This window comes from Podarcis tiliguerta (assembly GCF_965153285.1).
Source record: "Podarcis tiliguerta genome assembly, chromosome: Z".
Lineage (NCBI taxonomy): Eukaryota > Metazoa > Chordata > Lepidosauria > Squamata > Lacertidae > Podarcis > Podarcis tiliguerta.
In genome coordinates this window covers 18365476-18391095 of record NC_139553.1, presented here as the reverse complement: position 1 = coordinate 18391095, position 25620 = coordinate 18365476, and the positions used below count along the sequence as shown (strand labels likewise).

The 25620-nt window shown below is 46.8% G+C and overlaps 2 protein-coding genes across 4 annotated transcripts; one reads left to right on the top strand and one right to left on the bottom strand.

The window, feature by feature from the left end:
- Positions 1-3462: 3462 nt before the first annotated feature.
- PMPCA (peptidase, mitochondrial processing subunit alpha) lies at positions 3463-11380 on the top strand. The gene is made up of 13 exons (XM_083423242.1): positions 3463-3576; positions 5050-5252; positions 5625-5704; positions 6128-6210; positions 6810-6904; positions 7442-7542; positions 8095-8358; positions 8509-8601; positions 8692-8810; positions 9018-9108; positions 9453-9515; positions 9738-9882; positions 10857-11380. The coding sequence occupies exons 1-13, from the start codon at positions 3530-3532 to the stop codon at positions 11024-11026; spliced, it is 1554 nt and encodes a 517-aa protein (XP_083279368.1). The 5' UTR covers positions 3463-3529; the 3' UTR covers positions 11027-11380.
- A 1757-nt stretch (positions 11381-13137) lies between these two features.
- Positions 13138-25307, bottom strand: INPP5E (inositol polyphosphate-5-phosphatase E). 3 transcript variants are annotated; one of them, XM_083423239.1, is made up of 11 exons: positions 25130-25307; positions 22425-23321; positions 21231-21354; positions 20390-20487; positions 19034-19158; positions 17130-17249; positions 16363-16470; positions 15461-15622; positions 15240-15355; positions 14894-15030; positions 13138-14202 (listed from the first exon to the last, which is right to left on the bottom strand). In XM_083423239.1, the coding sequence occupies exons 2-11, from the start codon at positions 23159-23161 to the stop codon at positions 14070-14072; spliced, it is 1860 nt and encodes a 619-aa protein (XP_083279365.1). In that variant the 5' UTR covers positions 23162-23321; positions 25130-25307; the 3' UTR covers positions 13138-14069. The 3 variants fall into 3 exon arrangements, with proteins under 3 accessions (XP_083279365.1, XP_083279367.1, XP_083279366.1); XM_083423241.1 differs by having other exon boundaries at positions 15461-15619; positions 25130-25289; XM_083423240.1 differs by having other exon boundaries at positions 22425-23493; positions 23901-25249.
- Between the last annotated feature and the right edge of the window lie 313 nt (positions 25308-25620).

Here is a 25620-nt window from a genome sequence, read left to right as displayed (position 1 = left end):
ATTTCTTCTGAATGGCACTACTTTAGGGACACTAGTATTTGCTTCTATTGTTCGGGCCTTTGTGGTGGGATAGGAATTTTATGGTCTTAGATATATGTTAAATGTTCAATAGTGTACCAACCAAGCACATACATAGATCAGCACAGGAAGACCGACCTGGAACAATTTTGAATCCCAAACTGTCCCAAACTGACCAAATGTTTTCTCCGCAAGGTCAGGGGGAAATGGAAAAGCCTCCCCATTGTCTTTTCCTTCACAAATCCTGTCTTAAGGGTATGTCTGTGTTTGAATAGGGTGTGAGCCTGTAACCTGGCCCAGGAACTAAGTATTTATCACTACAAAAGAATGGCCAGGCTCCCCAGGCAATCCAATCAAGTAACCTGCCAGACAGGAGATAAACAAGGACAGGAGAAAAAACAACATTAAAATTTTCTGTTTTAGACCGCCTTTTCTGTGATGTAGGTATGATGTATCTGAGGGCTGGTCTTAGGTTACACCCCTTCTGTGATGTATGTATGATGTTTCTGGGGGGTGATCTTGATCTACAGGGTGGCAATTTCAAAAGTCTTTATAAGGCCTTGCACACCATTTTTCTGGGTCCTCCTCTTTTCCTGCGTGCGAGGGGAGCACCCTGTTGCAACAGATCAATAAAGATCAAGCTTACTAGCTGCTTTGCTTCTCAATATTCTCTGGTTGGCCTCTGTTATTTTCTCCTACCAATAGGGAATCTATGTAAGGACTCTATATAGGCTCTTGGGTACCCCATAAGGGAAAAGGGCAATTTTTGTTTACAACAGTGGATAATGTACAGACTTAAAACAAATTATTGTTGCTGATTTGTCTATTTATTTCCCTGCACTTTGTTACATCTGGGATACAGTCTAACTCATCTGATTTCATATGCATCTCAAAAAATGCCATAACTATTAAACACCTTCTTTACAGACAGGTGAAATAAATTTATTCCAACAACAACAAAAAGATGGAAAAGCGACAAAATGCCAACGAATGAACACTGGCACGAAAAGTTGATGGAATATGCTGAAATAGTGATGCTAACTGAGAGACTCAAAGATAAGGACAATAACGACTTTAAAAAAGATTGGGAATATTTTATGATGTATATACAGAAACAATGCACTGAAATGAACTCACTGGCAGGATTTGAATAATACACTTACAATGGACAAATACAAACAGAAAATATAATTTTGTGGTAAAAATGAGAAGAATAGACAAATGATACAACCTTAATTTTAATATACAAGGAATATAAAATTATGAGCAGAAGAAACAGATATGCTATAAACCAGGAATGGAAGTCGTGGGAAGTTGGGGGGGGGGGGTGTTAATTGAAATTGTAAAATGTAATTTGAATGTTTGATTATGTTAAAAATTCTTCAATAAAATTAAAAATGTTGAAAAAAGATAAAAAAAGATATCAAAGCAGTTAACATCAATAAAAATATAGCACCACACAATAAAAACCATTGAAAAGTCAAAAACCATTAATCACCATGGAAGGATCTGTTTATAATTGCCCACACCCCGGCCTTCAGTTCTTTCTCGGCTCGGCGACGGAGAACTGGAAAGGGGGGCGCGTGGCACCAGGGGTGTTGTGAAGGGGTTGCCCAGGTGGATAGAACACACACTCCTGGTCCTTTCTACCAGGCCCTGAGTGTGTGGCTCTGAGTGTGGCGTAGCCAGGGAGGCGCAGTTCCCCCTCACCCCGTAAACAAAGTAAATAAATAAAAATACGTAACTAACTGACCAATTGTGTCGCACACAACTCGGTTCTACGCCCCCGTAAATAAATCCTGGCCACGCCCATGTGGGTCTCTCTCAACTTTGCAAGTTCAATGCAAACCTATGCCATGGACCTGTGCCCCGAGGCTCTTACGGATCTAGCCCTGCAAGCAATGAGCAACTGGCTTCTTAGTGCAATCAGAACACATTGTGTCCTTATTCATGGCTCAGTGGCAGAGCACCTGCGTTGCCTGGCAGAAGGCGTCCCAGTTCAATTCCCAGCAGCATCTCCAGGTAGGGTTGGGAGAGACACCTGCCCAAAATTTTTGGATAGCAGTACATTCTTTCAGCTTTGGTGGACATGCCCAAGGATTAAGACATTCTGGTAGATGATCTATAATGAAATGAAAAAGGTATTTAAATATACCTTTCTGAAGAAACCAGAGGCCTTTCTCCTGGGCATGGTCGGCCAATTGGTGTTAAAGAAGGACAGAACTTTCTTTATGTATGCAACAACAGCAGCAAGAATACTTATTGCGAAGTGTTGGAAGACACAAGATCTACCCACCCGGGAAGAATGGCAGATGAAGGTGATGGACTACATGGAACTGGCAGAAATGACTGGCAGAATCCGAGACTAGGGAGAGGAGTCGGTGGAAGAAGACTGGAAAAAGTTTAAAGATTATTTACAGAAATATTGTAAAATTAATGAATGTTAAAATGTTGGAATGAAGTTATATGGCTTTAGTAGCCATAAGGATTTTATGGCTACTAAAGCCATATATTATAAAGCCATATGTTATAAGGATTTAAGTATAAATAGATTAATGGAATTTTAAAAGTAAAATAAGGTTAGAATGTGTTAAGATAATTATTTGACAGATAACAGAGGAAGATGGAAAGGAATTGCTGAAACATTTGACAGAAGTGGAATACAAAAAGGGAGGTGTGAGGAGGTCGGTGAAACAAGTGAATGAAAGATATTGAAATTGTTTGAGTGTTTTAAATTGTTTTGTTTGGTTTTGTTTAGTTTAATGTGTTTAGTGTTATGTAGTGTCTTTTTATTGTATTGTATTGGTTTTTATTTTTCTGCTTTTGTTTGGTTTTGCAATGTTTAAATTGTTCAAAAAGCAATAAATATTATTTAAAAAAAAAAAAAATTGGATAGCTACTGCTGCCCCTGGCACACGCCTGCGCAGGTTCATCAGTCCCGCTTAATGCTCCGCATGCGGGCATGATTTCCTCCCCGCATATGGAGCCAGGAAACTTATTGCCCTCTCAGTGAAGGGCACTCCTCAACAGCAAACTACAATTCCCAGAACTCTTGTGGTGGGAGGGGATATAGGAGGCCAATACGCTTCGCGTCCAGGAGAGAGGCGGGCCTTTGGGCGCCACCGCAAAGCCGAGAGTGGAGGAGTTCTACGCCATGCAAGCCATAGAGGCTGTAGGGGATCGAAAAACAAGGCTCTGAAGCACAGTTGTCCCCTCAGCGTGCAGAAAAAAACCGTAGGGCGGAGGAAGCACGAAGAATCTGCCTGTCAAACCTCTTTGGGAGAGGGGTCCATTGAGATCCGGAAGTGTTAAGCGGGAACCTTATTCTCCTTTCCTCTTTACTCTCGCCCTCCTATCTTCTCTCTCCCTCTTGCAGCAGCTGACTTCAGCTCCGCCCCGTAAAGGCGGCCGCCGGCCAATCCACGCTGCCCTCCTCAACTGGCCAATCCGCGCTCGCCTCGCGTGCCTCGTGACTGGCACCTCTCCGCCCCCGCTGTAAAGGGAAGCAAAAATGGCGGCCAAGGTGGTCGGTCGGGGCGCCTGGGGCTCCGCGCGGAGGTGAGGCTGGAGCGGACGCGGCGAGGGTGGGGGGCGTTATTTGGGGGCGAAACGTTAGCAGTGAGCCCCGCCTCCCTCAGCTTGTCACTCAGTGGGGGCGATGGGGAGACGCTTCCTGCCCACGAGATTCTCCCCTCCTGAGAGAGAGAGAGAGCGCCAAGAGGCGGCCCCTTTCCCTGAGGGAGAGAAACCTTTTTTGTGGAACTCGCGGGGAGGGCAGGAGCTCCCGGGGGGTGCAACACAGACCTCCCCCCACGCTGGATTAACTCAATATAACGGCAAGCATCGTTTATGCACTGCTTTCCCCGTGGTGAGCTCAAGGCAGTGGCTGCGTCCCCCAGCACCCCCATTCCACCCCTGCCACTTCCAATTTTATCCTCACTACACCCCTGTGATGTAGGTCATGCTAAGTGGTTTGAACAAGGTCTCCTAGCAGGAACCAGGAAGGTTGTGGCTACTAGCTGTCAACCGACCCTTATTTGGCGGGAAACTCCCTTATCCCAGCGTCGTGTCCCGCTGCTGTCCCTTATTGATGATGTCCCTTAAATTTCCTGAGTTTCATGCTCGCCCGGCTCGGGAGGGAAGCAGTGGCTCGGGGTCCTCCACGGTGAGAGAGAGCACGTGCTGGCGCTGTCATCCTGGCGCAAGGAGTTCAATCGGCCCTTCCCCGCCCGGGGGGGGGGGGAGGGAGAGAGACTCTCGCCCATGCCGCCCACGACCCTGGAGGTGGCAGTGGTGGTGACAGCTGAGGAGGCAGCCTGAGGGACGAGGAAGAAGAGGGGATGGGGGATGGGGAGGGACGCAGAAGCGGACTTCAGCCCCGCAGCCACCTCATGCCAGATTGACAGCATCTGTCAATCCTACCAATGTATGTAACTCTTTACAATAGCAAAATCCCTTATTTGGGCTGCTGATCCCTTATTTTCGAGGCTGCTTGTCCCTTATTTTCAAATCTGTAAGTTGACAGCTATGTTGTGGCTGCATCAGAGATGCCAACTTGAATGAAATATTGGGGGGCCCAGGTAAGCCCCGCCCCACATAATTGATCACAAGATGCGGTGCACACCATTCGAATGGCAATGTCTATGAACTTGGGGAAGTTGGTGCCCTCTAATATTTTATTTTTGGGGGGGATGAAGGGACTTCACTCCTTAGTAGTTGGCTCCTATGCACTGCATTGATATCTTCATGTAAGTCTGGTGTGTGTGTGTATTATAATTACTGTTAATTTATTTTGTTTGTATCCTGCCGTTCTTACAAACGAAACACATGTCATATATAAACCTGCAGTATATAAAAATAAAGCAATTAAAATCCAACTAAGTCTGCTCAAACCCATTGAAACGAATAGCTCTATATTACACCATGCTCATTATTTTTCAATGGGTCTGAGTAGATCTAGCAAATGAATGCAACCTATAGTTGCTGAAACTGTTTCTAAATCAATGTAAATTCTTATTTATTCTTCTGTAGGTTTGGACTAGTTGCCTACCGGAAATACAGCAGTGGGGGCAGCTATCCCAACATCCCTCTGACAGCTCCTCTCCCTGGAGTGCCAAAGCCCGTCTTTGCCACTGTTGATGGCCAAGAGGGCTTTGAAACCAAAGTGACCACCCTGGACAACGGGATGCAGGTGGCTTCCCAGAACAAATTTGGACAGTTCTGTACAGTTGGGAGTAAGTTGATTTCAGTTGCAGCTGTGCAGGTTTCCTGGTACCAGATTTATCTGCTTGGGTATATTACGTGACACATTTTGTGTGGTCCAGGATGGGAAAAGCAGACTATTCTCTGCTTTCTTCCCACCAGCAAACCCATCCTGGTTTTCCAGTCCAAAGGGATGGGAATAATTTTGCTTTGGCAAGGGGCCTTATGTTTTGGGGTGGGGGTCATATTTGTGAAGAGGCTTTTGAGCCTTTCCCCCTGACATGCCTCCTGACTGGGTTCTCAATCCCAAGCGCAGGAAGATCTGAGCGTCCACACTACTTTTGGAGGGTAAACAAACTGATTCTCTTTTCTTCTCTCTCTCTCTTCTCCTGCCCTTTTCTCAGTCCTTATAAATTCAGGCTCAAGATATGAAGCAAAACATACTGGTGGCATTTCACACTTTCTTGAAAAGCTTGCTTTTTCTGTAAGTAAAGTGATGAGTGATAGTCATATGTACTTGAACTTACTCTTTGCAGTTATGGGTGACCAACATCCATTGAAGTCAGTGGACCCAATCAGACTATGACTTATGTTAGGTATCACGCTGAACATATTATTGTAAACTGTATGCGGTCTCTTGATAAAGAGCGGTATATAAATTTAATAAGTGATGTAACAGCAGCAGCAATTATTGTAGTAGCCTGTGAACCTTACTACTGTTATTTGGTAGCATGGGTATGCCCTATAATTCCCCTCACCTTTTTCATATCCAGCCTCCTCCCCATGTTCTGTTAATCCTATAAGTCTCTGAGAGAACCCCCCTCTCTTAGGCTACAGCCATGGTCACCCATGGCTAGAACATGGTTTATGCTGACATCCTTCCTTGCTTTTTCTGTTGTGCTTTCAGTCTACAGCTCAGTTTGGCAGTAAGGACGAAATCCTCCTCACTTTGGAGAAGCATGGCGGCATCTGTGATTGTCAGGCGTCAAGGTATGTCTATCTAAGCATCCTCCGCTGAAGACAAAATGATCAGAAAACAAATGGGCATCTGTCAAATTTGTATTTTATTCACTCTTTTAAAAAGCTAAATAATATATGGACCTCTAAAATAGGCCTTTTTTTATGCCAGGCTCTTATGTTAATCCTTTTTAGGGTTCATATTAGAGCCTGTGTTGTGTAGTGGTTAGAGTATCACCTGGGAGACCAGGGTTCAAATCACCACTTAACCATGAAGCTCACTGGGTGACTGTGGGACAGTCGCTGCCTCTCTCAACCTAACCTGCCTCACAGGGTTGTTGTGGGGATTAAACGAGGAAGGAACGACGTGGGTCACTTTGTGCTCCTTGGAGAAAAGTTGGGATAGAAATGCAATAAATAAACAACAAAACTGTTCTGAATTGTAGTAGCTTTCCAGGGTTTCTTAAGTCTGGTGCACCTTTCTTCACGTGCAGTTAAGACTGCTTTTTCATATAGTTTAAGAAAGGGCCTCAGTAGAATCACAACAATGTAGGAGGTGTCTCAGGGCCATGACTTCACTGAGGCTGAACGTCCTAAACTGCTCATCAACCCAAATTCATCCACCTTTGCAGGGACACCACCATGTATGCCGTTTCAGCCGATGCCAAAGGCCTGGATACTGTTGTCAGTCTGCTGTCTGATGTGGTGCTACAGCCCAGATTATCAGGTGAGGCGGTACAAATCTTGAGACTGTGGCAGGAGAGAGGACATAAAATCCTGGCTTGGGGAGCCCCTGTTTCCACAGATAAAGACATAACAGGGGCCATGGTTGCTGCAGCAGGTAGCATGAATATGGGGATTCGGGGCAGAAGAGTAGCATGGGGGCATAAATGCATGCCCACTGAAATTTATTTGTTGGCAACTCAGAGGCTTGGCTCTGTTTTGAGGACCATATTGAGGTTCAGGCAGGACTTTCCTTCCACATGAGAATGGCACGTGAATGTGCCGTCGTAAATGCAGCTTCAGTAAATGTGCTGTTGTACACTGACCGAAAGGTCAAGGAGTGACATTCTTGGCCTTGCTTTGAGTTTGGCTCTGTGAGCGGCATTCAAGGATCCTCTTGTGCTCAGATCCTGCTTGCGGCTTTCCCATGGAGGCACCTCATTGGCCACTGTGAGGACCAGATGCTTGACTATATGGGCCACAGGTCTGACCCTTCATGGCTCTTCATATGTTCTTAGGAGGCTTTTTTCTCTTGGCACAGATGAGGAAATTGAGATGACACGCATGGCGGTCCGCTTTGAGTTGGAGGACCTGAACATGAGGCCTGATCCAGAACCGCTGCTAACAGAGATGATTCATGCAGTAGGTTCTGTTTGAATCTGTTCCAGGAACAAGTTTTTGAGATTGAAATTGAGCGCTCTGTGTGCGATGCTTGAGAATCCCTCAGCTGCACAGCTTAGCAAAAAGAGCAGTAGCTAAGAGACCACTTATCTCTTGAACTGACTATGAGGGTGCTCTTTGGGACGACATTATCAGTGGGCCAAATAGGGGCATTACCGGAACAGCTGCCCAGTGCTGGTTCTGAGAACCTTCCCAGACTGTGTACCTGTTCTAGGATAGGCTACCTCCCTAATTCCTGGACACAAGAACAGCTCACTTAGAGGATCTCCATCTTGTTGTGATTAAGCCACTGGTTTTGTTGCTGGTGCTCTATGTTCACAAGAGTTGAATTTCTGCTGAAGGCAAAAACTTTTATTGTCTTGCCTGATAAACATATTTAGGCCAGCAGTAATCTCTTGCTAATTAGACTCTTGGGACTCATCTCTTATAAGGAAAGCGAATGCAAATGAATTTGTGGATCACTTCCCCATCCCCCCAAAAAAGAGCCTCTCCATCCATTTTTTCTCCCAATAGGCAGCTTTCAGTGAAAACACGGTAGGATTGAACAGATTCTGCCCGGCTGAAAACATAGACAAAATTGACAGGAAGGTTCTCCATTCATACATGCGGAATTACTACACACCCAATAGGATGGTATTGGCTGGCGTTGGGATCGAGCACGACCAGCTGGTGGACTGCGCCCGGAAGTATTTCCTTGGAGCTGAGCCTGTGTGGGGGAGCAGTACGGCTGCAGTAGTGGACAGGTCTGTCGCCCAGTACACAGGAGGGATCCTCAAGGTAAGCCAGAGAAAATCCACTCCTGCTAGCCAGTGGATGCTTAAAGAAGGGCTTCCAGGTGGAGTTGGTGGCGCAAGCTTCTTATTGGAAGAAGCCACAGTCTGCGGTGAGCATCTGTTTTCTTTTTCTGATTATTTTCTCCCTCTGCAGCTGGAGAAAGACATGTCAGATGTGAGTTTGGGGCCCACCCCTATCCCAGAGTTGACCCACATCATGATTGGGCTGGAAACCTGTTCATTTCTGGTAAGGACCTCCCCGCCCCCTGAAGCCTCTGCTTGCACTCAACATCCTTTACGCCAAACTCTCAGCCACTCTTTGCTCCCCACACTCTAGGAGGAAGACTTTATCCCCTTTGCCGTCCTGAACATGATGATGGGAGGAGGTGGGTCCTTTTCTGCTGGAGGGCCAGGCAAAGGCATGTTCACCCGGCTGTACCTCAACGTGCTCAACCGGTGAGTCTCTTCTGCTCAAGGGCAATGTGACAGATCCCCTCACAAGACCTCCTTGTCTGAGATCCCAGATTTGTGCTTCTGCATTGGGGATGAATTGCGCATTTGTACACGGGAGGTTTTGAGCAGAGGGGGAGAGCAAGATGAGGGTAGAGGAGCCAGCAAGAATTGTTGCCTGCGGGAGTTCACCTTAGCTTCTCCTCTTCCCAGGCATCACTGGATGTACAATGCCACAGCCTACCACCACAGCTATGAAGACACAGGCCTCCTGTGCATCCATGCCAGTGCAGACCCCAGACAGGTGGGTGGCTTTCCTGGACTGATTTCACATCACAGACCACTTGGTGTCCGGTCTTGGGCATCTCCTCTGGCCACCTCATGAGTTGATCACTGGTAACTGCAGTGTGGGGATGCATTTACAACCACAGCTAAAAGCTTTCCAGGCTGGCATGCAGGCAGCCCTGGAATCCCACTGCTCTCAGTGGGGCAAGATTGGGTGATACTCTTCATCTTTTGTGGGTTCCAGGAAGAACTCATTGGTGATCAGCATTTTATACAGTTGCCTTCCTTCCATCCTTCCTGTCCCTACTTGACAGCCACCTTCATTGCTGCTTTTCATTTACTTACTTCATTATTTGCTTCCAGGTTCGAGAAATGGTGGAAATAATCACCCGGGAATTCATTTTAATGTCAGGAGCAGTTGGAGAGGTTAGCTGTTCCCCATATTCCTAGAATTTCCCTGCTGTTCTTAAACAGAGCAGCAGCAGCAAATTCCCATCTGGGTACCTGGGAGGAGTTCCTGGGGAGGTTTGTGCTGCTCATGACTTTCTGGTGCCTTTGGTCACTGACCCTGCTCCCTCCTTCCCCATGGAGCACATGAAACAAAAGCCTGAAGCATAGGTTGCGTTTGTCCTCTGTCTCTTCTTCCAGGTTGAACTTGAGCGAGCAAAGACTCAATTGCAGTCCATGCTGATGATGAACCTGGAGTCTCGGCCGGTTATTTTTGAGGATGTCGGAAGGCAGGTGTTGGCAACTGGCATGAGGAAGCTGCCCCATGAGCTCTGTGTCTTGATTGGTAAGTAAACTTGACTGGCTTTTCTAGAGTCTCTTCTTTTTCTGGGCCTCATAGCTCAGAGCACCTGCTTGGCATGCAGAACATACCAGGGTCAATCCCCAGCAGCATCTCCAGGTTGGGCTGGGAATGCCCTCTGCCTGAAACCCTGGAGAGCTGCTGCCAGTCAGTGTAGACAATATGCAGCTAGAGGGCAGCTTCTCATGTTCTTCTGAGGGAGAATATATTTTTGTAACCATCAGTTTTATTTTGGCCTCTTACCAAGACCAGCTTCATTGTGCCCACATCACTCTGGCACTCCTGAGCACACACACAAAGCTCTGGCTCCTAATGCAGTTTTAGATCCCTCTCATTTCTCTAGCCACTTCTTTCTTTCTCTGGGCCATATGACTGCTGTTTGCTGGCCCCATTGCTCCTACTGCACCTCCTTCCTGGCTTAGATTTCCCTTTTTGTGCTAGTCACCCCGAACTCATCTCCTGCTAATAGTAGGGTGAGGAGCCTCCAGCTCCGAGGCTGAATGCATCCCTCTGGGCCTCTCGATCCAGCCTTCATGACTTTCCAGAGGGTGTGCTCTGCACCACGTTGGGTGCCTTTGCCTGCTTGGAACATGTACTTTAGCTGTGCTGATGTTTCTTGCTTTGGCTGGGTGGAGGCTAGAGAGATGTATGGGTGAAAAGACACCTCTGGCTTTTACACAACTGGAATGTTGCCTCCCATCTTAACAAAATAACATTCGCATCTGTTGCTCTAGCCCCACTCAGTGCCTTTGGAAGGTGCGACCCTTGGGCTGGAAGCATTTGCCTGTTATTCTTACAGTTCACCATTACAGTCCAATAGCCAATACCTACATGTACTCAGCACCAAAATTTAAAAACTAAATTTGCATAAGCAGAAACAGCGGCAATGTGGCTTTACTTGGTATTGGTTCTGAATGTCCCTTGAAGCCATGCCTGATAGTTTTGTTCCCCTTCTTTAGGCAAAGTGAATGCTAGCGACATCAAGAGGGTGGTGACAAAGATGCTGAGGAACAAGCCGGCTGTAGCCTGTCTGGGGGACTTGACTGAGCTGCCCAGTTATGAAAACATCCAGGCAGCCCTTTCCAGCAAGGATGGGCGGCTTCCAAGGATGTATCGGCTCTTCCGTTAACAAGCCCTCTTGGATCCACTTGTCGAGATTTGTGCTTTCCCTGCCAAAGCAGCTCTTGGGTGTGTGAGCCCAGGAGAGGAAGCTTTGTGCAGGTTCTCCGGGCACCTTCGTAACTTTGTAAAGAGCACTCTGGGCCTGTCAACTCAAGCACCTTCGTCTCTGGAAACAGTTTCTTCTTAAGCTTCCTAAACTAACAGCAAAACATGCACCTGTGAAAAGACAGTGGAAAGAGCTGCCCACAGAAGTACAGCCTGCTGAATTGATTTTATATGTGTTGCAAGCCACCCAAGAGTGGCTGGGGCAACCCAGCTAGATGGGCAGGGTTTAGACAATAAAATTATTATTATTCTCAAAGTTTCTGTTCGTGCTGATTTTTTGTCCTAAATCAGGTGCCTGCAGCCCAGCGACCAAAACCCGTTCCACTCCATGGTAGTAAAGAACATAAATAAATATAACAGGTCACATGTTGTGATTACATACTGATTTTTGCTTGGCCACAAGAATATACTGATATAAAAATTAGAGACCCAAGGTATATATTTTTGATTGTAACGTTTCAGTATTTCGCTATTAATTGCTTTTAACCTCTTAGCTAGAATGTACAAAGGAAAAGGTTTGATTTCTGTGTGAGGTTCCCTATCTATCAAGGTGGCACAGATGGCCCTCCAGGATGTTGTTCTATCATGAGTTCGTTCTGGACTGTGAAACCAGCTATCCTTGAAGCTTCTTGGGAGAAAGTAGAAGGGAAGTGAGATACAAGGAAGGCATGTCAATAGCCCAAAGGCCTGGTTGCCAGAGCAGCAGTGATAGAAGCATGACATTTGAGACCAATGGCCTGGCCACATTTGGGCCACTCCAAGGTGATTGCAAGGGTGAAGATACTGATATGGAGCCATGCGTGATTTTTTTGTGTTTTTTTTTTTTTTACTTCTCATGACCCGTAACCTTTCCTGATGTATGTAGAAGGATGTTTATGTTTTAAGAATGTTTAGATATTTTGTGGCTCTTTGTGTGCTGCCAAAAAGCCCTTGTTCTGATGCTCCTCATGGCAGACTTCTTAACTGGGAGTTCTAGCCTATTGCAATAGCTACAATCAATGCTGTGTCCCTCCTGGACTTGAATTAATTTCCTTGGTTCTATGTTTTATTTAAGAGGTGGTCCCTCAGCTGGGTAACAAACAGAGTGGTGTAGAAGTACATACTTACTACAGTACTTGTGTAGAAGTATATGCCACTATTATGGTCTTTCACTTAGGCAGAAAGAGTAAAGTGCTTAACAGTGACTGGAAGCCTCAGGCGAATATTTGGGCTATCTGAAGAATGGGATTCTTTTCCTCACCTACTGCCCACTTACCCATGGCCAGCCTTTTCCTCTGCCTCTATAGAGTTACAGCAGCTTAGCCAGTGGTAGCTTCAAGTATGCTTGCAATGCCCCATCATGAACAAAAGAGCCTTGCTGGATCAGGCCAATGGATTATCTAATCCAGCATCCAGTTCTCACATTGGTCAAGCAGATGCCCCGATGGGAATCCTACAAACAGGACCTGAGTACAACAACAGCATTCTCCCGTCCTGTGGTTTCTGAAAAACGGTTTAGGCAGGAAGTGGCTGAAAACGGAGGCAGTACACTGCCATCATGGCTGATAGTGACTGGTAGATCCACAGAGACACATCAGGATTCTTAATTTTTAAAAGATTGGTGGCCCCTGACACATGGAAGCCAGGTTTTAACCCCTGTGAAAGAGGGGCATCTCAAACCAGTCACTACCCCCCCATCCCAAACCCATTACAGCACAACAGTGATGAACAGGAGAGATTCCTGCATCTTTGGGGCATTTATAGGTGTGAAATTTGCCATGAGTCACAAAATTCAACCTATTAAACAAGCTCCTACTCCAACATGGAATCATATTAATTTCCTTTTGCATTATTTACTCTGAGCAGAGTTTAATATGTCACAACATTTAGGGGTGGGGTCCTGCCTTTTCAAAATGACTGAAAGCTTATCCTAACCTGATGGGATGTCTTCTGTTTGCTTTGTGAGGATGTTTGATGGTAAAACAACAATGCAAACTGCAGCTGAAGAGGAAGGAAAGCTTGACACATTTGAAATAAGTTTTTAGAAATCCAGCTCTTGGTTTATTAAATTATGGACACAAATGCAGTCCAGAGCAATAACAAGCAACCAAATGGTGGAAGGGTAAACCCAAAACTCCAACATGCCTGCGGCCCTGCTTTGCACCTGTTGACAAGTCAAAATTTGGTCTTGCCACAAAGAATACTGATTTTTGTAGCCAGCTGGGAAGAGACAAGCAACAAAGGTTCTTGGTTCAATGAAACCAGAAAGCCTTCTATTTCTTAATACTACTAATCTACGTCCAGGTCTGGGAATGAGGGAAGATATCCGAGGCCCTTCCCATGAGTTGCAACATGCCATCAGCACTCTCCCTGGCACTTCCTACTTCAAAAATAAATGTGCCTGTCCCAGATGGGGACTTTGTTCTTTCTGGAATTGAGAAAACAATGTGTTTTGGGGGGCAAATGAAGCTAGCAGCATGCTCAAATGTTTCTGCATATTCAGCTTCTTGGTGGCAGGGAACGAATGGAGTAAAAATACAGATGCAGAATGTTCCCAGAGCTGGTCCCCAGAGGCACCTGATGAAAACCAAGATGTGAGCACATGGTCTTGAAACACAAAAAGGATGCCCATGACCCTTTTTCAGGCAACAAGTTTCCCAAAACGGCATCAATGAGACAAGGGAGCATCTCAGTCTAGGAAAGTCTCCCCCCAGCTCCACTGGACAAGTTTGTTGCCTTCTTGTGATCAAGTGTCTACAAAGAGCCAGTCACTGTCAACCTCAAGAGCATTCCTTCCATGTTTCCAGGCACAGCAGTGACAAGGCAGTTTCAAAGACCTGATGGCAGGAGGCCCCAAGCGACAGATGCTGGCGCTTTTCCTGCACAGGCCCTTTCATTGTGGGGAGGAGTCAGAAGCTCCTCTTGTGCCCAGCTCAGAAAAGCCCTCTTTGGATGTCCCTTTGAGGTCAGGAAACAGAACAGACGGCACTGGCTTTTTGGTCCTTGAGTGCTTGCTTCCTCTGAAGTTCCCTGGTGATACGTCGCCTGATGCCAATCAAGTAGAGTTCTCGATCAAACAGGCCAGCAGCCAGTGGGATGCTGGAAAGAGACAAGGCAGCATTTAGGTGGGAAGTAACATGCAGGTGGAGGAAGCTGCATCTTCACAAGCCATAAAAGCAGGACTCTGGGACCTGCCTGGCATCTCCAACACTTGTTGAACTCTTAATTCCCAGCAACCCCAGTAGCCAGCATTGTCAAGGCTCAAGGAAGATGCTGGTGCTGATGGTGGGGAGTATTATTCAGCAACATCCAGAGGGTCTCTGTTTCCCCATCCTTGCTGTCAAGGGATATCCATGCCAGGTGTGGGGAACCTCCAGATGCTGCTGGACTATGACTTCCACCAGCCCCAGTGGCTGAGTAGGATGAGAGGGGTTGAGAGTATAATAATAATAATAATAATAATAATAATAATAATAATAATAACAATAATGTATTACTTATATCCCACCCATACAACTGGGTTGCCCCAGCCACTCTGGTTAATCATGCTACTGTCAAAATAAAGACTTTTTACTGAATTAGACCACACATCCCTCTCTGGGGACTAGTCTGCAAGACCTGTGCTGCCTGCCCATGACGCAATTCCTGTGCCAATGTGGTTCCCTACAGCAGGGGAACAAGTGCTACCAGTCTGCTCTCTCTTGGAGGCTGCTTAGTACCTACCCCTCATCTCCAGCCCTCCATCAGATTCATGCCAAAGGCCACCATGACGCAAAGTGTCAATACTAACTTGTCTCTTCCAGGTCTCACTTTGACACGAAATAACCCATATACAGGCCGGTGGTCTGACGTTTTGATCCCAAGGCAGGAAGAGTATTTCACAGCTTGAATGTCATCCTTGTGACGGCTCCGGTAGATCACACGATCCTGAGAAATCCAACGGTCAAAGAGGGGAAAGGTGAGTTAATCGCTACAGCAGAGAAACAGCCAGCTCTCTTCCAAGGGCACTTTCCTTTTCACAAGCATAAAAGACACTCAGTGGCAAGTGCTGTACTTCTTTCCCACCAAGGCACAATATCATTCTTCCTGAAGTTTCCAGGTGAGATGCTGTCTGCTGCTCATGTAGAAGTTCTTACCGTGTACGATGGTGTCCTCTGCTTCGAGGTAGTATCGTAGGAGTCCTGCCCAACATCAAACTTGTAGGAAGGGCGGAAAAGAATGGGAGCCTCTTGGAACCCCTTGAAAATTGATCCTGTGGGAGGGAAGGACACAAAGAGTCAACTTTCCTCATGGCTTCATCAGGGCTGAATCAAGCTTTAGTTTTGGGATGGAAACATGGCTGTGATATTCTCCTTACCACTGGCCATTTCCTTAATCAACTGGTCATGCTGTAGCAACTTAGACATGTCCGCTTCCAGCCCTTGGCTAAGGATCTGCTCCACCACTTCCCGATTCTCGTTCAGGCGGAAATTAAAGTCCCCAAACCAAAATACATTGTCAAAGTGGGTTGTGACGTCTGCTGCAGAGCCAAATGAAAGGGAGCTGGGATTAGGTGAGGAATCTTACCATGACCCTATTTCAGCTGAAGATCCAAGATGCAGAAGCTCAGCAACCAAATTGTGAGATGCAGGAGTTTGATGAGATTGTCACAAGCCTTGACCTTCAAGAAGCACGTAAATAAACTGCTAAGTACTGCCACTGTTAACATTCTAAATTAAGGGGGATGCCTCCTCAGCAGCTTAACTCTGGAGCTCCCTTCTTCAAGGGCTTTATGGTGGCCTAAATACATTCTCTTATGTTTACTGGGCCAAAGGAAAAGAAATTATAACTGATGAGGTTTTCAATCTCTCTGAAGATTGTGGACTTCCTCCTCCTTCCCTGCACAGGAGGGCAGCAGATTAGAAGGTTCAGCCTCTAGTTAGTGGAAAGCCATTGGTGGTAATTGGCAGTTCCTCTACGTCACACTAAACTGTGGTTTAGCATGACATGCATTAGCAGGACGAACTCCAGCAAATTTCAGGCTCTGCCTTGCAGCTGGAAGGAGGAGTTCAAAAACATTCACTTTGGCTTGTGTTAACTGTGTTTACCATTAACCACATGAGGGCTAGACCACTGATTTGGAGAGGTAAATCAGCATATTTTTTAGAACCAAGTTTTCCATGGTGGTTTACATTTACTGGGAAGGAGCAGCTCATTACAAAATTGCAAGTATTTCACACAACAAAAAAGGGCCTTTCTTCCAGACATCAAGCTACTCACAAGGGCTGGAGCGATAGGGGTTGGTATCTGGAATGTTTTTTGGAAGTGTAAGAGCCTGGATGGTTTTGTTGTAGTCCAGGACCCTCTCGTACACTTTGCCATCTCCAGCTGAAAAAGAAAAGACAGTCTGCTTAATGCAAGGCCTCTTGAAAACAGGAAACAGGGGACAGAGTTCATGGGTAGCTTGCTCTGGCAATTAATTATCAAGAGATGGAGAAGAGGCGATGGATTCTGTTTTGAAACCCAGCTGTACTGCACAGGTCCTGGGCAGGATGAGGTGTGGTCCACAAGGCTGAGTCAAGGCAGCCCAATTTAGCAGTCAGCACCACCAAGCATGTTAAGCAAGATTTTCCTCAAAACAGACTATCCAAGGATCCAGAAATGCCACACATACAAATACAGACATCCAGCAACAGAAAAATGGGAAAAGGACAAAGACTGGGGAGAGGGACAAAGCCCAGAAATGCCAACAGAGGATAGTACATTAATTTCTCCACCCCATAGAGAAGCTCTATGTAATCTAAGACTTGGAGGAAAACATCTGGTCAAGTGCCTTTCCTCTGCTTCCGTCTCTCTCTCACAGACACACAGTCCCATATTCCAGAAATACCCAGCCTGATCTGCATGGTTCATTTTAGAGCCTGCTCTTGAAATGAGATGTTGGTGACAAGTCCCATTCAAACCATTGATCCTGGAAAGAAGGGGCAGCAGTGTTCCTTGCCCCATCTGCTGCTTATATGGGGATGGGGGCCTGGGGAGATACTCACACGTGAAGTGGGAGGTAATGAAGAGGAAGGAAGTGCCGAAGAAGGTGAAGCAAACTCCAAGGGCCCCCTTGGTCTTGATCTGAGACACAATGCGAGTTGTCACGGTGGCATATTCCACCTCTGGAAGGAAGGAGGGAGAGAATGCCTGTCACAGGTGATGCACCCAACTCGTGGCCAACCCTGACCTCTGGCATAAACCAAGATCACAGGCCAGTGGTGGTGGCTAAACAAGGGACTTTCCTTCCAAGGAAAGTTGAAGCTTCTGCTTATATTGGTGCAGATTTCATCACATTGAAGAAAAACAGTAACAACCGACCCCTGGGTTTGAGTCATTTTAATTCTGTTGGATATTGCAGTTTTATGGGCATTTTTAAAATTAGATTGATTATAAATGGCTAGTTTCTCTCTCTCCTATCTTCCAGTCCCTACTTCGGAATGGTTTTCTAGGATTTGGGATATAGCAGTAATGTATAATATAAATTAATTTATTGTAACCATGCATGGGGAAATATTCTGTATGAATTATTGAAAAAAAGAGCAATTTTAATTTTGGTTTGGAATTAGAAGTTTGGAGAAGACATTAAGACCCTGTTTATTATTAATGTTACTTTAAAAAGAGTAATATATTATCTGCACATTTTTCTCTCTTTTTGTCCTATTCTGTGAAACATAGTAAGAATGAGAAAATATTATGTATGGTTTATTTTAATTTGCTGGAAGCTGCCTTGACCCCTAAAGGATAAATAAATAAATAAATACTGTCCCTAAATAAATTTAAATCCAGCTTGATTAGATTTAATACTTATACCTTGCTTTTCTATCCAAGTAATAATCAAAGCAGCTTAACAATGCAAAGCAACGAAAAACTAACTAATAAACTGAAACTGATACGGGGACAAATAGAAGAAAACACCTTCACCCCGGTATGGCTCCCCTTTATCACATACACAGCCCAACAAGACGACAAGAATCCACCAATAGCATACAAATCAATATGGTTAACTTGATGCAAAAACACCCACCCACCCCACTCACACATGAAAACAAAGTTCACCATGGCCAATCACAAACAAACAACCACACCCTAGGCCAACCCCAGCCTCTCTTGCCACCAAAGGAACACAAACAAATAGTAACGAGAACCCACAAAACTGACGCTGACACAAAACCCCACCTATACACTAAGTAGAAGCATTGCCACCCACCCCCACTCCCCTCACCCATTCCCCCCTTCACCTCTTTCCCCCTTTTCTTCCTAATATAACACTAATGTCTCATCAAATGAAACTGATCTGTAGAAAATGTAACCTGAAAAAAGAGACATTGCACATACCGTATTTTTTGCCCTATAGGACGCACCGTCCCATAAGGCACACCTAGTTTTTTTGGGGGGAAATAAAGGGGAAAAATTATTTGCCCCCCAGGCGCGGGGCTGGGGCGGGCGAAGCCCGAGCTTCCCCCGACCCCAGCCCCCAAACAGGCAGCTCTCTGCAAGCCGTGGGAGCCCAGCGCTGGCTCCCGCTGCTTGCTGAGAGGTCCGTGAAGCCTGGATGCACTGAGCTCAGCGATCGCAGGCTTCAGCATGCAGGCAACTCTCCGCAAGTAGCGGGAGCCCAGCGCTGGGCTCCCGCTGCTTGCGGAGAGGTGCGCGAAGCCTGCATTCACCCCATAAGGACGCACACACATTCCCCCTTCATTTTTTGAGGGGAAAAAGTGCGTCCTATAGGGCGAAAAATACGGTACTTTTGTAAACCAAGAAACCTTTAATTAAAAATATGTTTAAATTAAAAAAAATGCAAAGCAACAAAAATACTAAAACTACATATTCAAGATCAACTATAAGAAATTCAATCCATAAATGACTTAAAACTTTTTTCAAAGACCACCCAATTGGCAAGCCCCACCTGAGCAGAACCAGATGAGGTCCCTCCGCAGGAAAACTGACATGTAGAGCACACCGTGAGATGCCGCATAGAGCATGACGTAATGGGGGCCCAGCGTCTCCTGCAAGCGGATCTCCCACTCACGCCTGGCAGGGGGAAGCAAAGGAAAGGAAACCTGTTGCGCGAGCTTCTCCTCACCCAGCCTTGAACTCCACCAGACATGTTTCAAAAAGGCTTGCTAGTGACAAGTGTCAGGCTCATTTACATGACATGGGGTGTCTGACACTGTTCTAAAAAGTGCAGGGAATCCTCAGCAGTGCCCCCAGATTTAGGTTGTACCCAGCTAAGTCCTACTCAGAGCAGACCCACTGAAATAAATGAACGTAAGTTAGTGTCATGGACTGGCTGGATGCAGAGGAGTGGTGGGAGGCAACAGCTGGGGAACCCCTTAGGGAACCCCTAAGGGAGGAAGGCTCAGAGCCAAGGATTTGTGCTGAGACTATGATGAGTGGTCAGAGGGAGAAGGAGCAGGCTGGAAGGAGGAGGTGTCCGCAGTAGGAGAGGTGGAGGGTTTAGTGAGCAGGAACAGGCTGTGGCAGAGGGCAGTTCAGACTGAGGCTTAAGCAGATGCTGGAGAGGAGAGGGGTCAAGAGGCTGCTGAAGAATACAGGGAATCTCCGCCTCCTGCTGCGACCAGCTCCCCTCACCCAGTCTTTGAGAATGCACAGAGAAATGAAAAGAGCAGTGATTAGTTGTGTGCAGACGCAGTTTGTGACTGCGTGGGGAAAACTCTGGAGAGAAGAAGTCTTAGAGAGGGGTGGGAAGGCAGGAAACTTTAGTCCTTGCAACTGCTTCACTGGGCAAGACCTCCTAGGAAATGTTGCTGAGACCACTAAGCCTGAGCTCTGTGGCTGGTTTCCTTGAATAAACATTTAACTTCACTGGCCTCAGGTGATTTGTTTTTTTGTTTGTTACTGACCTACGCCTGACTCAAGCCCTGACAGTTAGCCATGTCCATCAGCTTAAATGCATCTACTCTGAGTAGGACTACTACTGGATGCAACCCCAGACTTCTGAATCCTTGCAAGGAACTCTCCGCTCCGCCCACAACAGAGGCGAGGCAAAGGCCTCCTGCCTCCCAGGAGCCCCGGGGCCCTTATTTCTGACACTGACAATGATCCAAACTGAAGAAACAGGGTACACTTGCATCAGGCAGCAGGAGGTCTGTACTGGCTATACTCTACAAGGGGAGCATTGCCCTGCTTGAGGTCACGTGGCAGTGCTCAGCTACAGACTTTGACCCCTTGCAGGCAAACCACCCTCTGTGCAGTGGGTGGTCGTTACGAGGCCAAAGCCAGCTTCTCTTGGTTTCCATACCTATCTGGGCAGCCTTCTTGGATCCCTATCACATACATGTCCTGGGCAAAGTCAGGGCCTGGCGGCAGCAGGAAATCATCCAACACCTCAGGAAGTTCCTGCAAGACAAGGAAGACTTTTCCAAACTCTAGGTGAGTACTTAAGTGGGAGGGTGAGAGGTAAGGAGAAGGAATGGACTCTCAAGGACACAAGCGCCAACAGGTTAAGGGGATGTAACCAGCAAGCTGACCACAAATCAATCCCATGCAGGTTCATTAAACCAATAGAGTTCTTTAGGTTTACAGACACACATCATGCACTCCAGGTGTGCTTCCAATAAAGTTTCCATAAAGGTATAAAACAAGTTCAAAACAGGAATCATAAAGTGGCACCACCAGGGAACGTCTACACTTCTTAAGTGGCACATGTAAAATGTCACAAGGGATGTGAGCAGGAATGATCTACTCTGCCATCTTGCTTGCTGTATGTGGGCAAAGCTGTTATTGTGACCAGATTTGCAGGATGTGCATGACAGAGGGAGGAAGAGGCTTCCCAGACAATTTTGGAGACAACTATGCATAGAAACATAAGAAGCCGCTTGATACTGAGTCAGTCCATCTAACTCAGTATTGTCTACAATGAATGGCAGTAGCGGCTCTGCAGCGTTTCTGATGAGACATTCCCAGTCCTGCCTGAAGATGCCGCTGGAGATGGAACCTGGGACTTTATGCATGCAAAGCAGGTACTCTGCCATTGAGCTATGATAGCCCTTTCCAAATAAGTATTCTTGACTTGGCCAGGCTCCCTGGGTCAAAGGCCAATCACCAGGCAAAGCCCCCGGCCAGCCCTCTTCTTCCCTCACCTTTTGGCCCTGCATATTCCAGGTGGCAACAAAGATGCCAATGTTCCGGTCAGGAAAATACCGGTTCAATTCCTCTGCTCCCAGCAGTGCACCAGTCGCCAAAAGGCTGCCTTCCAAATAACTTCTGTAGGGAAAGATAGTGCATTGTTATTTCTTTTTAAAAAATAATTATAAATTTGCTTCATTTGAGGCCGAAGTGAAAACTGCCCAGTGATGCAACAGCACTAATGTCCTGCTTGGGTGGGGTTTGTATACAGGTGGAGGTGTACTGTGCCACACCCTGCACTCTTGTGCTTGAAAGATGGGTCTGGAAACAGAACAACAGCTGATGAGGCCACTGAGATAGTGAAGGAATACACTCCTAAAACCCAACACATAACCTGTTCACTGCATTCAAGACCAAACTCCTCCAAGAGAGTCCCATTGAGAATATGCAGCAGTAAATCAAACTGTAAGATGTAACTCAAGCATGTGTCACTGTGGCCAGATCTGCACCCTCAAGGCGCTGGCTGGCATGTCAGTCTAAGTGGAGCCGGGGCCTTGCTGGCCAAGGCTGTCACCTGGACAACTGTAATGCCACAATCCGCTATCCCAGATTGCTTTCCTCATTCTTTCTTCCTTGGGAAATGAAAAACAAAACAAAAACAGAGTTTGGGAAACATCCTATGAGAGTCAGGGAAGGCAGGCAGGCAGGTGGGGAATTACCTAGTTGAAAGGTAGTGCCCTTCTATTATGTACTGGTGTAACAAAATATAGCAGGATGCTGAATCATAAATACTACTGGGAATCCTGTAAAATATATTATGTACTTCTATTTATTTGCTCCCCCCCCTTCATTCCTTTCTTCAAACAAGTTGTGCTTCTTAGTGCTATTTATTTCTTTTTGTGTGTATTTATATTCATAAGCTATGGGAAATAAAAAGATGAGGGCAAATGAACTAAAAGTTTAAATCAAATATATTTTGAAAATCTAAGGGGCCCTTTCAAGAAAGAGATGAGAATGGGTTATCAGATTCCTGCTAACTCCTGTTCCTAAGTCTTTCCCTGGGACAACCTCAGGGATTTTTTATTCCAACAGAAAATTCCGTCCCCAGCTCACTGAGCACTCAGTGAGAATTAGCATAAGTGTACTTGTGGAGGAATGCTCCTCATGACTCCCCCTCTTGACCTCCCCCCACGCTACAAGGACCCTACCTGTTCCGCACATCCCTGACGCGGATGGGGGTCAAGAGACTGAAAGTGGACTTCATGGAGGTGGTGGAGCAGTTGTCACAAACCATCCCGCGGCTGTGGAGCCTAGTGTCACTCCAGCTGCTGCCTGCCCTTGGAAAGGCACTCTGGGAGCAAAGCCTGTAATCCGCCCAATCTGGGTCGATCCTATTAGTTGTCCTCAGAGAAGGGAAGGAGCCATCAAGCTCCAGAGGGGGCGGAGGATGGGTGGGCATCACTCTAGACAGCTTCCCATGCAAGTTGCCTTGCCTGGTGGGGGGCGCCTCCGAAGCTTGCTGCAAGCCACAGAGGGATTCCTGGTCACAGTGCGAATTGCTTGTGGAGGCTGCCATCTGTCCCAGAGGATTCTCCCCTTGGAGGGATCCGTTGGAGGAGCCCATCTCAGAGCGATCCACCAAGCTGTCTCGGCTCATCCTGAAGAGCCTCCTCCTCCGCCAGATCAGTTCATCGAGAGAAGAAGTTCGCTCAAGTCTTGGGGGCTTGCGGGGAGGCTTTGGGGTGAATGACCTGAGCTCCGTGTGGGCCTGGAACCCTTCTAGATGGCTTTCCAAAGCGTTGTTGAAAAAGGAAGCCTGGATTTCTTGCTGGTGCTTGGAGAGGAAATCCACGTTGTCACCCGCCTCCTGTCTGGCAGCCCGAGCAGCCTCCTTGGGTGGTATGTTTTGTGGTACTTTGTCCTCAGGGTTTGGTGTGTGCTCCATTGTCCCCTAGGAAAATCCATTGGATATCCCATCTATGCGGAAGTCAAGGCAACAGCCTAATGCATGTTTTCCTGAGTGGGAAAAGAACCCCAGTCAGGACACCAGTGTCAGGAACGGAAGGCCCGTAGCCTGAATATGAAGATGCATTGCTGGGATCCACCTAAGAATAAAATAACAACAACAATAATGTATTTTGTATTTATTTATTTATTTTAAAAAGATTAGCCAAGATCTCCAGGCATTATTAAAGGCTTCCCACCTGAAGCTCCCAACCTCCACATAGGATCTCTGCTTTCTAGAATAATTGTTTTTTATTAGTTTTTATAGGAGTGCTTTTGGTGTTTTATTGGTGTTTTATTTGGTGTTTCGGTGGGACGTGGGTGGCGCTGTGGGTAAAAGCCTCAGCGCCTAGGGCTTGCCGATCGAAAGGTTGGTGGTTCGAATCCCCGCGGCGGGGTGCGATCCCGTTGTTCGGTCCCAGCGCCTGCCAACCTAGCAGTTCGAAAGCACCCATAAGTGCAAGTAGATAAATAGGGACCGCTTACTAGCGGGAAGGTAAACGGCGTTTCCGTGGGCGGCTCTGGCCCGCCAGAGCAGCGATGTCATGCTGGCCACGTGACCCGGAAGTGTCTCCGGACAGTGCTGGCCCCCGGCCTCTTGAGTGAGATGGGCGCACAACCCTAGAGTCTGTCAAGACTGGCCCGTACGGGCAGGGGTACCTTTACCTTTATAGGAGTGCTTTTGGTGTTTTATGTTGTTATCGTGTTGGACTGTGAATATGACATTCTGGGCTCCCTTTAGGCAGGACAAAGATGTAACAAACAAATAATTTAAATATATTATTGATTAGCCAGGTCACTCCTATTTGACAGGTGGCCAGCTGAGACTGACTCGCAAGTCAGGAACCTGGGATGAGGGTGCATCAGTTGATTCAGGGGTGCTTTATTTCCACAGCCTGCAACTGTGTGGGAATACCGTCATGAGCAGTGACAGTGTTTGTGTACACAGAATCTGCCTGGCAGCAGCTGTTCAAGTCTAAAGCTCCGGAAAGGTGCTGCCACTCTAAGGCTTAGTCACGCCCCTCCGTTTCCCAGAGAAGCTGCAAGGACCCATAGCTACAAGCAAACAGTTTGACTCAGCCAACACACCTCTTTCCACAGCAGGTTTCTCAGGGATTGCTTGAATCAAGAAACATGAGGTTGGCAGTCAATGTGGCCCAGTGTTTGGGAAGTAGACAGGACTGGATTCAAGACCTGCTTCTTTTACAGCCGCTCTTGCTTAGCCTCTTTAGCCCTGTCTATAAAATGGGAATAGCAGCTGCCTCTGTAGGCACAAGAACGCTAAGCAGCAGTGGCTGATGGCTCTGTCCTAAGGCCTTTGTCAAGGCAGTGATCCAGAGCTCAAAAGGAGGGATGCCTGCAGAACAAGGGCCTGTTTTGAAACTGTAAAAACTTTAGCATACACTGTGAGTTTCAATAGGATATTTAAGCAGCTACCCAGCTAAGTTATACTAGAGAGTAGAGCGGACCCACTAGAGGTTAATGGAACTAAGTTAGTCGTGTCCACTATTCTGCAGTGTGTGTTTATACATTTATATTGACCTAAAAAATAAAATGCTGCTGTGATACAGTATTTCATACAACCACACACACACACACCACTGCATGTAAGCACGAAATAGAACTCTACCAAAGTTTCCGCTGGATCCCTTTTAGAATTGCGGTTTGTAACCAAGATAATATATATGTCATTGTGATTAACCAACAAAAAATATCATTTGTATTAAAGCAGCCGATGAAGGTGCGATTCAAACCGTTTCCATGCATATTATTCACAGTAATAATATGTAACACAGTAACATGCGTATACACACACAACGTGCGTTGAGACACCCTGTCCCGGGACAAGCCCCCACCCGCATCCTCTTCCCTTCAGTCCCACCCCCCGCCTCCATCAGCACCCCCAAACCTGCAACCCTCTGAATGAGGCCAGGCCGCTTTCCTCCCCGGCCTCTCGTCGCCGCTGCCCTCCTCTGCCTCCTCCTGCGGGGCCTCCCTGCTGCTCCTCCCAGCCGCCTCACCCCGCGAGGGGAGCTAGAAGCTCGAGTCGTCCTCGGAACCGCCGCCTCAGAGATGGGCCTAGCGGCGGGGACTCCAATTCCCATCAGCCCCTGCGAGTGCGGCCAATGGCAGGGCATGACGGGAGTTGGAGTTCCGAAACACCTGTAGAGGTGTCCTGGAGGGGGTGTCTTCCCCACCACGGACCACGACGACGAGGGCTTTTACTACTTTAAAATAAATGGATACTGCCTTTCTATCTTAGAAACAACAGCTCCTATCAGCCCCTGAGAACACATCCAATGGCCAGGCGTCATGGGAGTTGTAGTCCAATAACACCTGAAGGACCACAGCTCTCCCCCTGCTCCTCTCAAATTCAGTTTTACTCATTTACTACATTTA

What these genes read in the sequence shown, in the direction of transcription:
- PMPCA (XM_083423242.1), top strand. Translation starts at nt 3,530, where the DNA reads ATGGCGGCCAAGGTGGTCGGTCGGGGCGCCTGGGGCTCCGCGCGGAG. An exon ending in TAACAGAGATGATTCATGCA is followed by an intron (nt 7,543 to 8,094) that starts GTAGGTTCTGTT and finishes TTCTCCCAATAG; the next exon opens with GCAGCTTTCAGTGAAAACAC. An exon ending in ACACAGGAGGGATCCTCAAG is followed by an intron (nt 8,359 to 8,508) that starts GTAAGCCAGAGA and finishes CTCCCTCTGCAG; the next exon opens with CTGGAGAAAGACATGTCAGA.
- INPP5E (XM_083423239.1), bottom strand. Translation starts at nt 23,161, where the DNA reads ATGGAGCACACACCAAACCCTGAGGACAAAGTACCACAAAACATACCA. An exon ending in AGAGGACACCATCGTACACG is followed by an intron (nt 15,031 to 15,239) that starts GTAAGAACTTCT and finishes TGGATTTCTCAG; the next exon opens with GATCGTGTGATCTACCGGAG. An exon ending in GTGAGACCTGGAAGAGACAA is followed by an intron (nt 14,203 to 14,893) that starts GTTAGTATTGAC and finishes GTCTCTTTCCAG; the next exon opens with CATCCCACTGGCTGCTGGCC.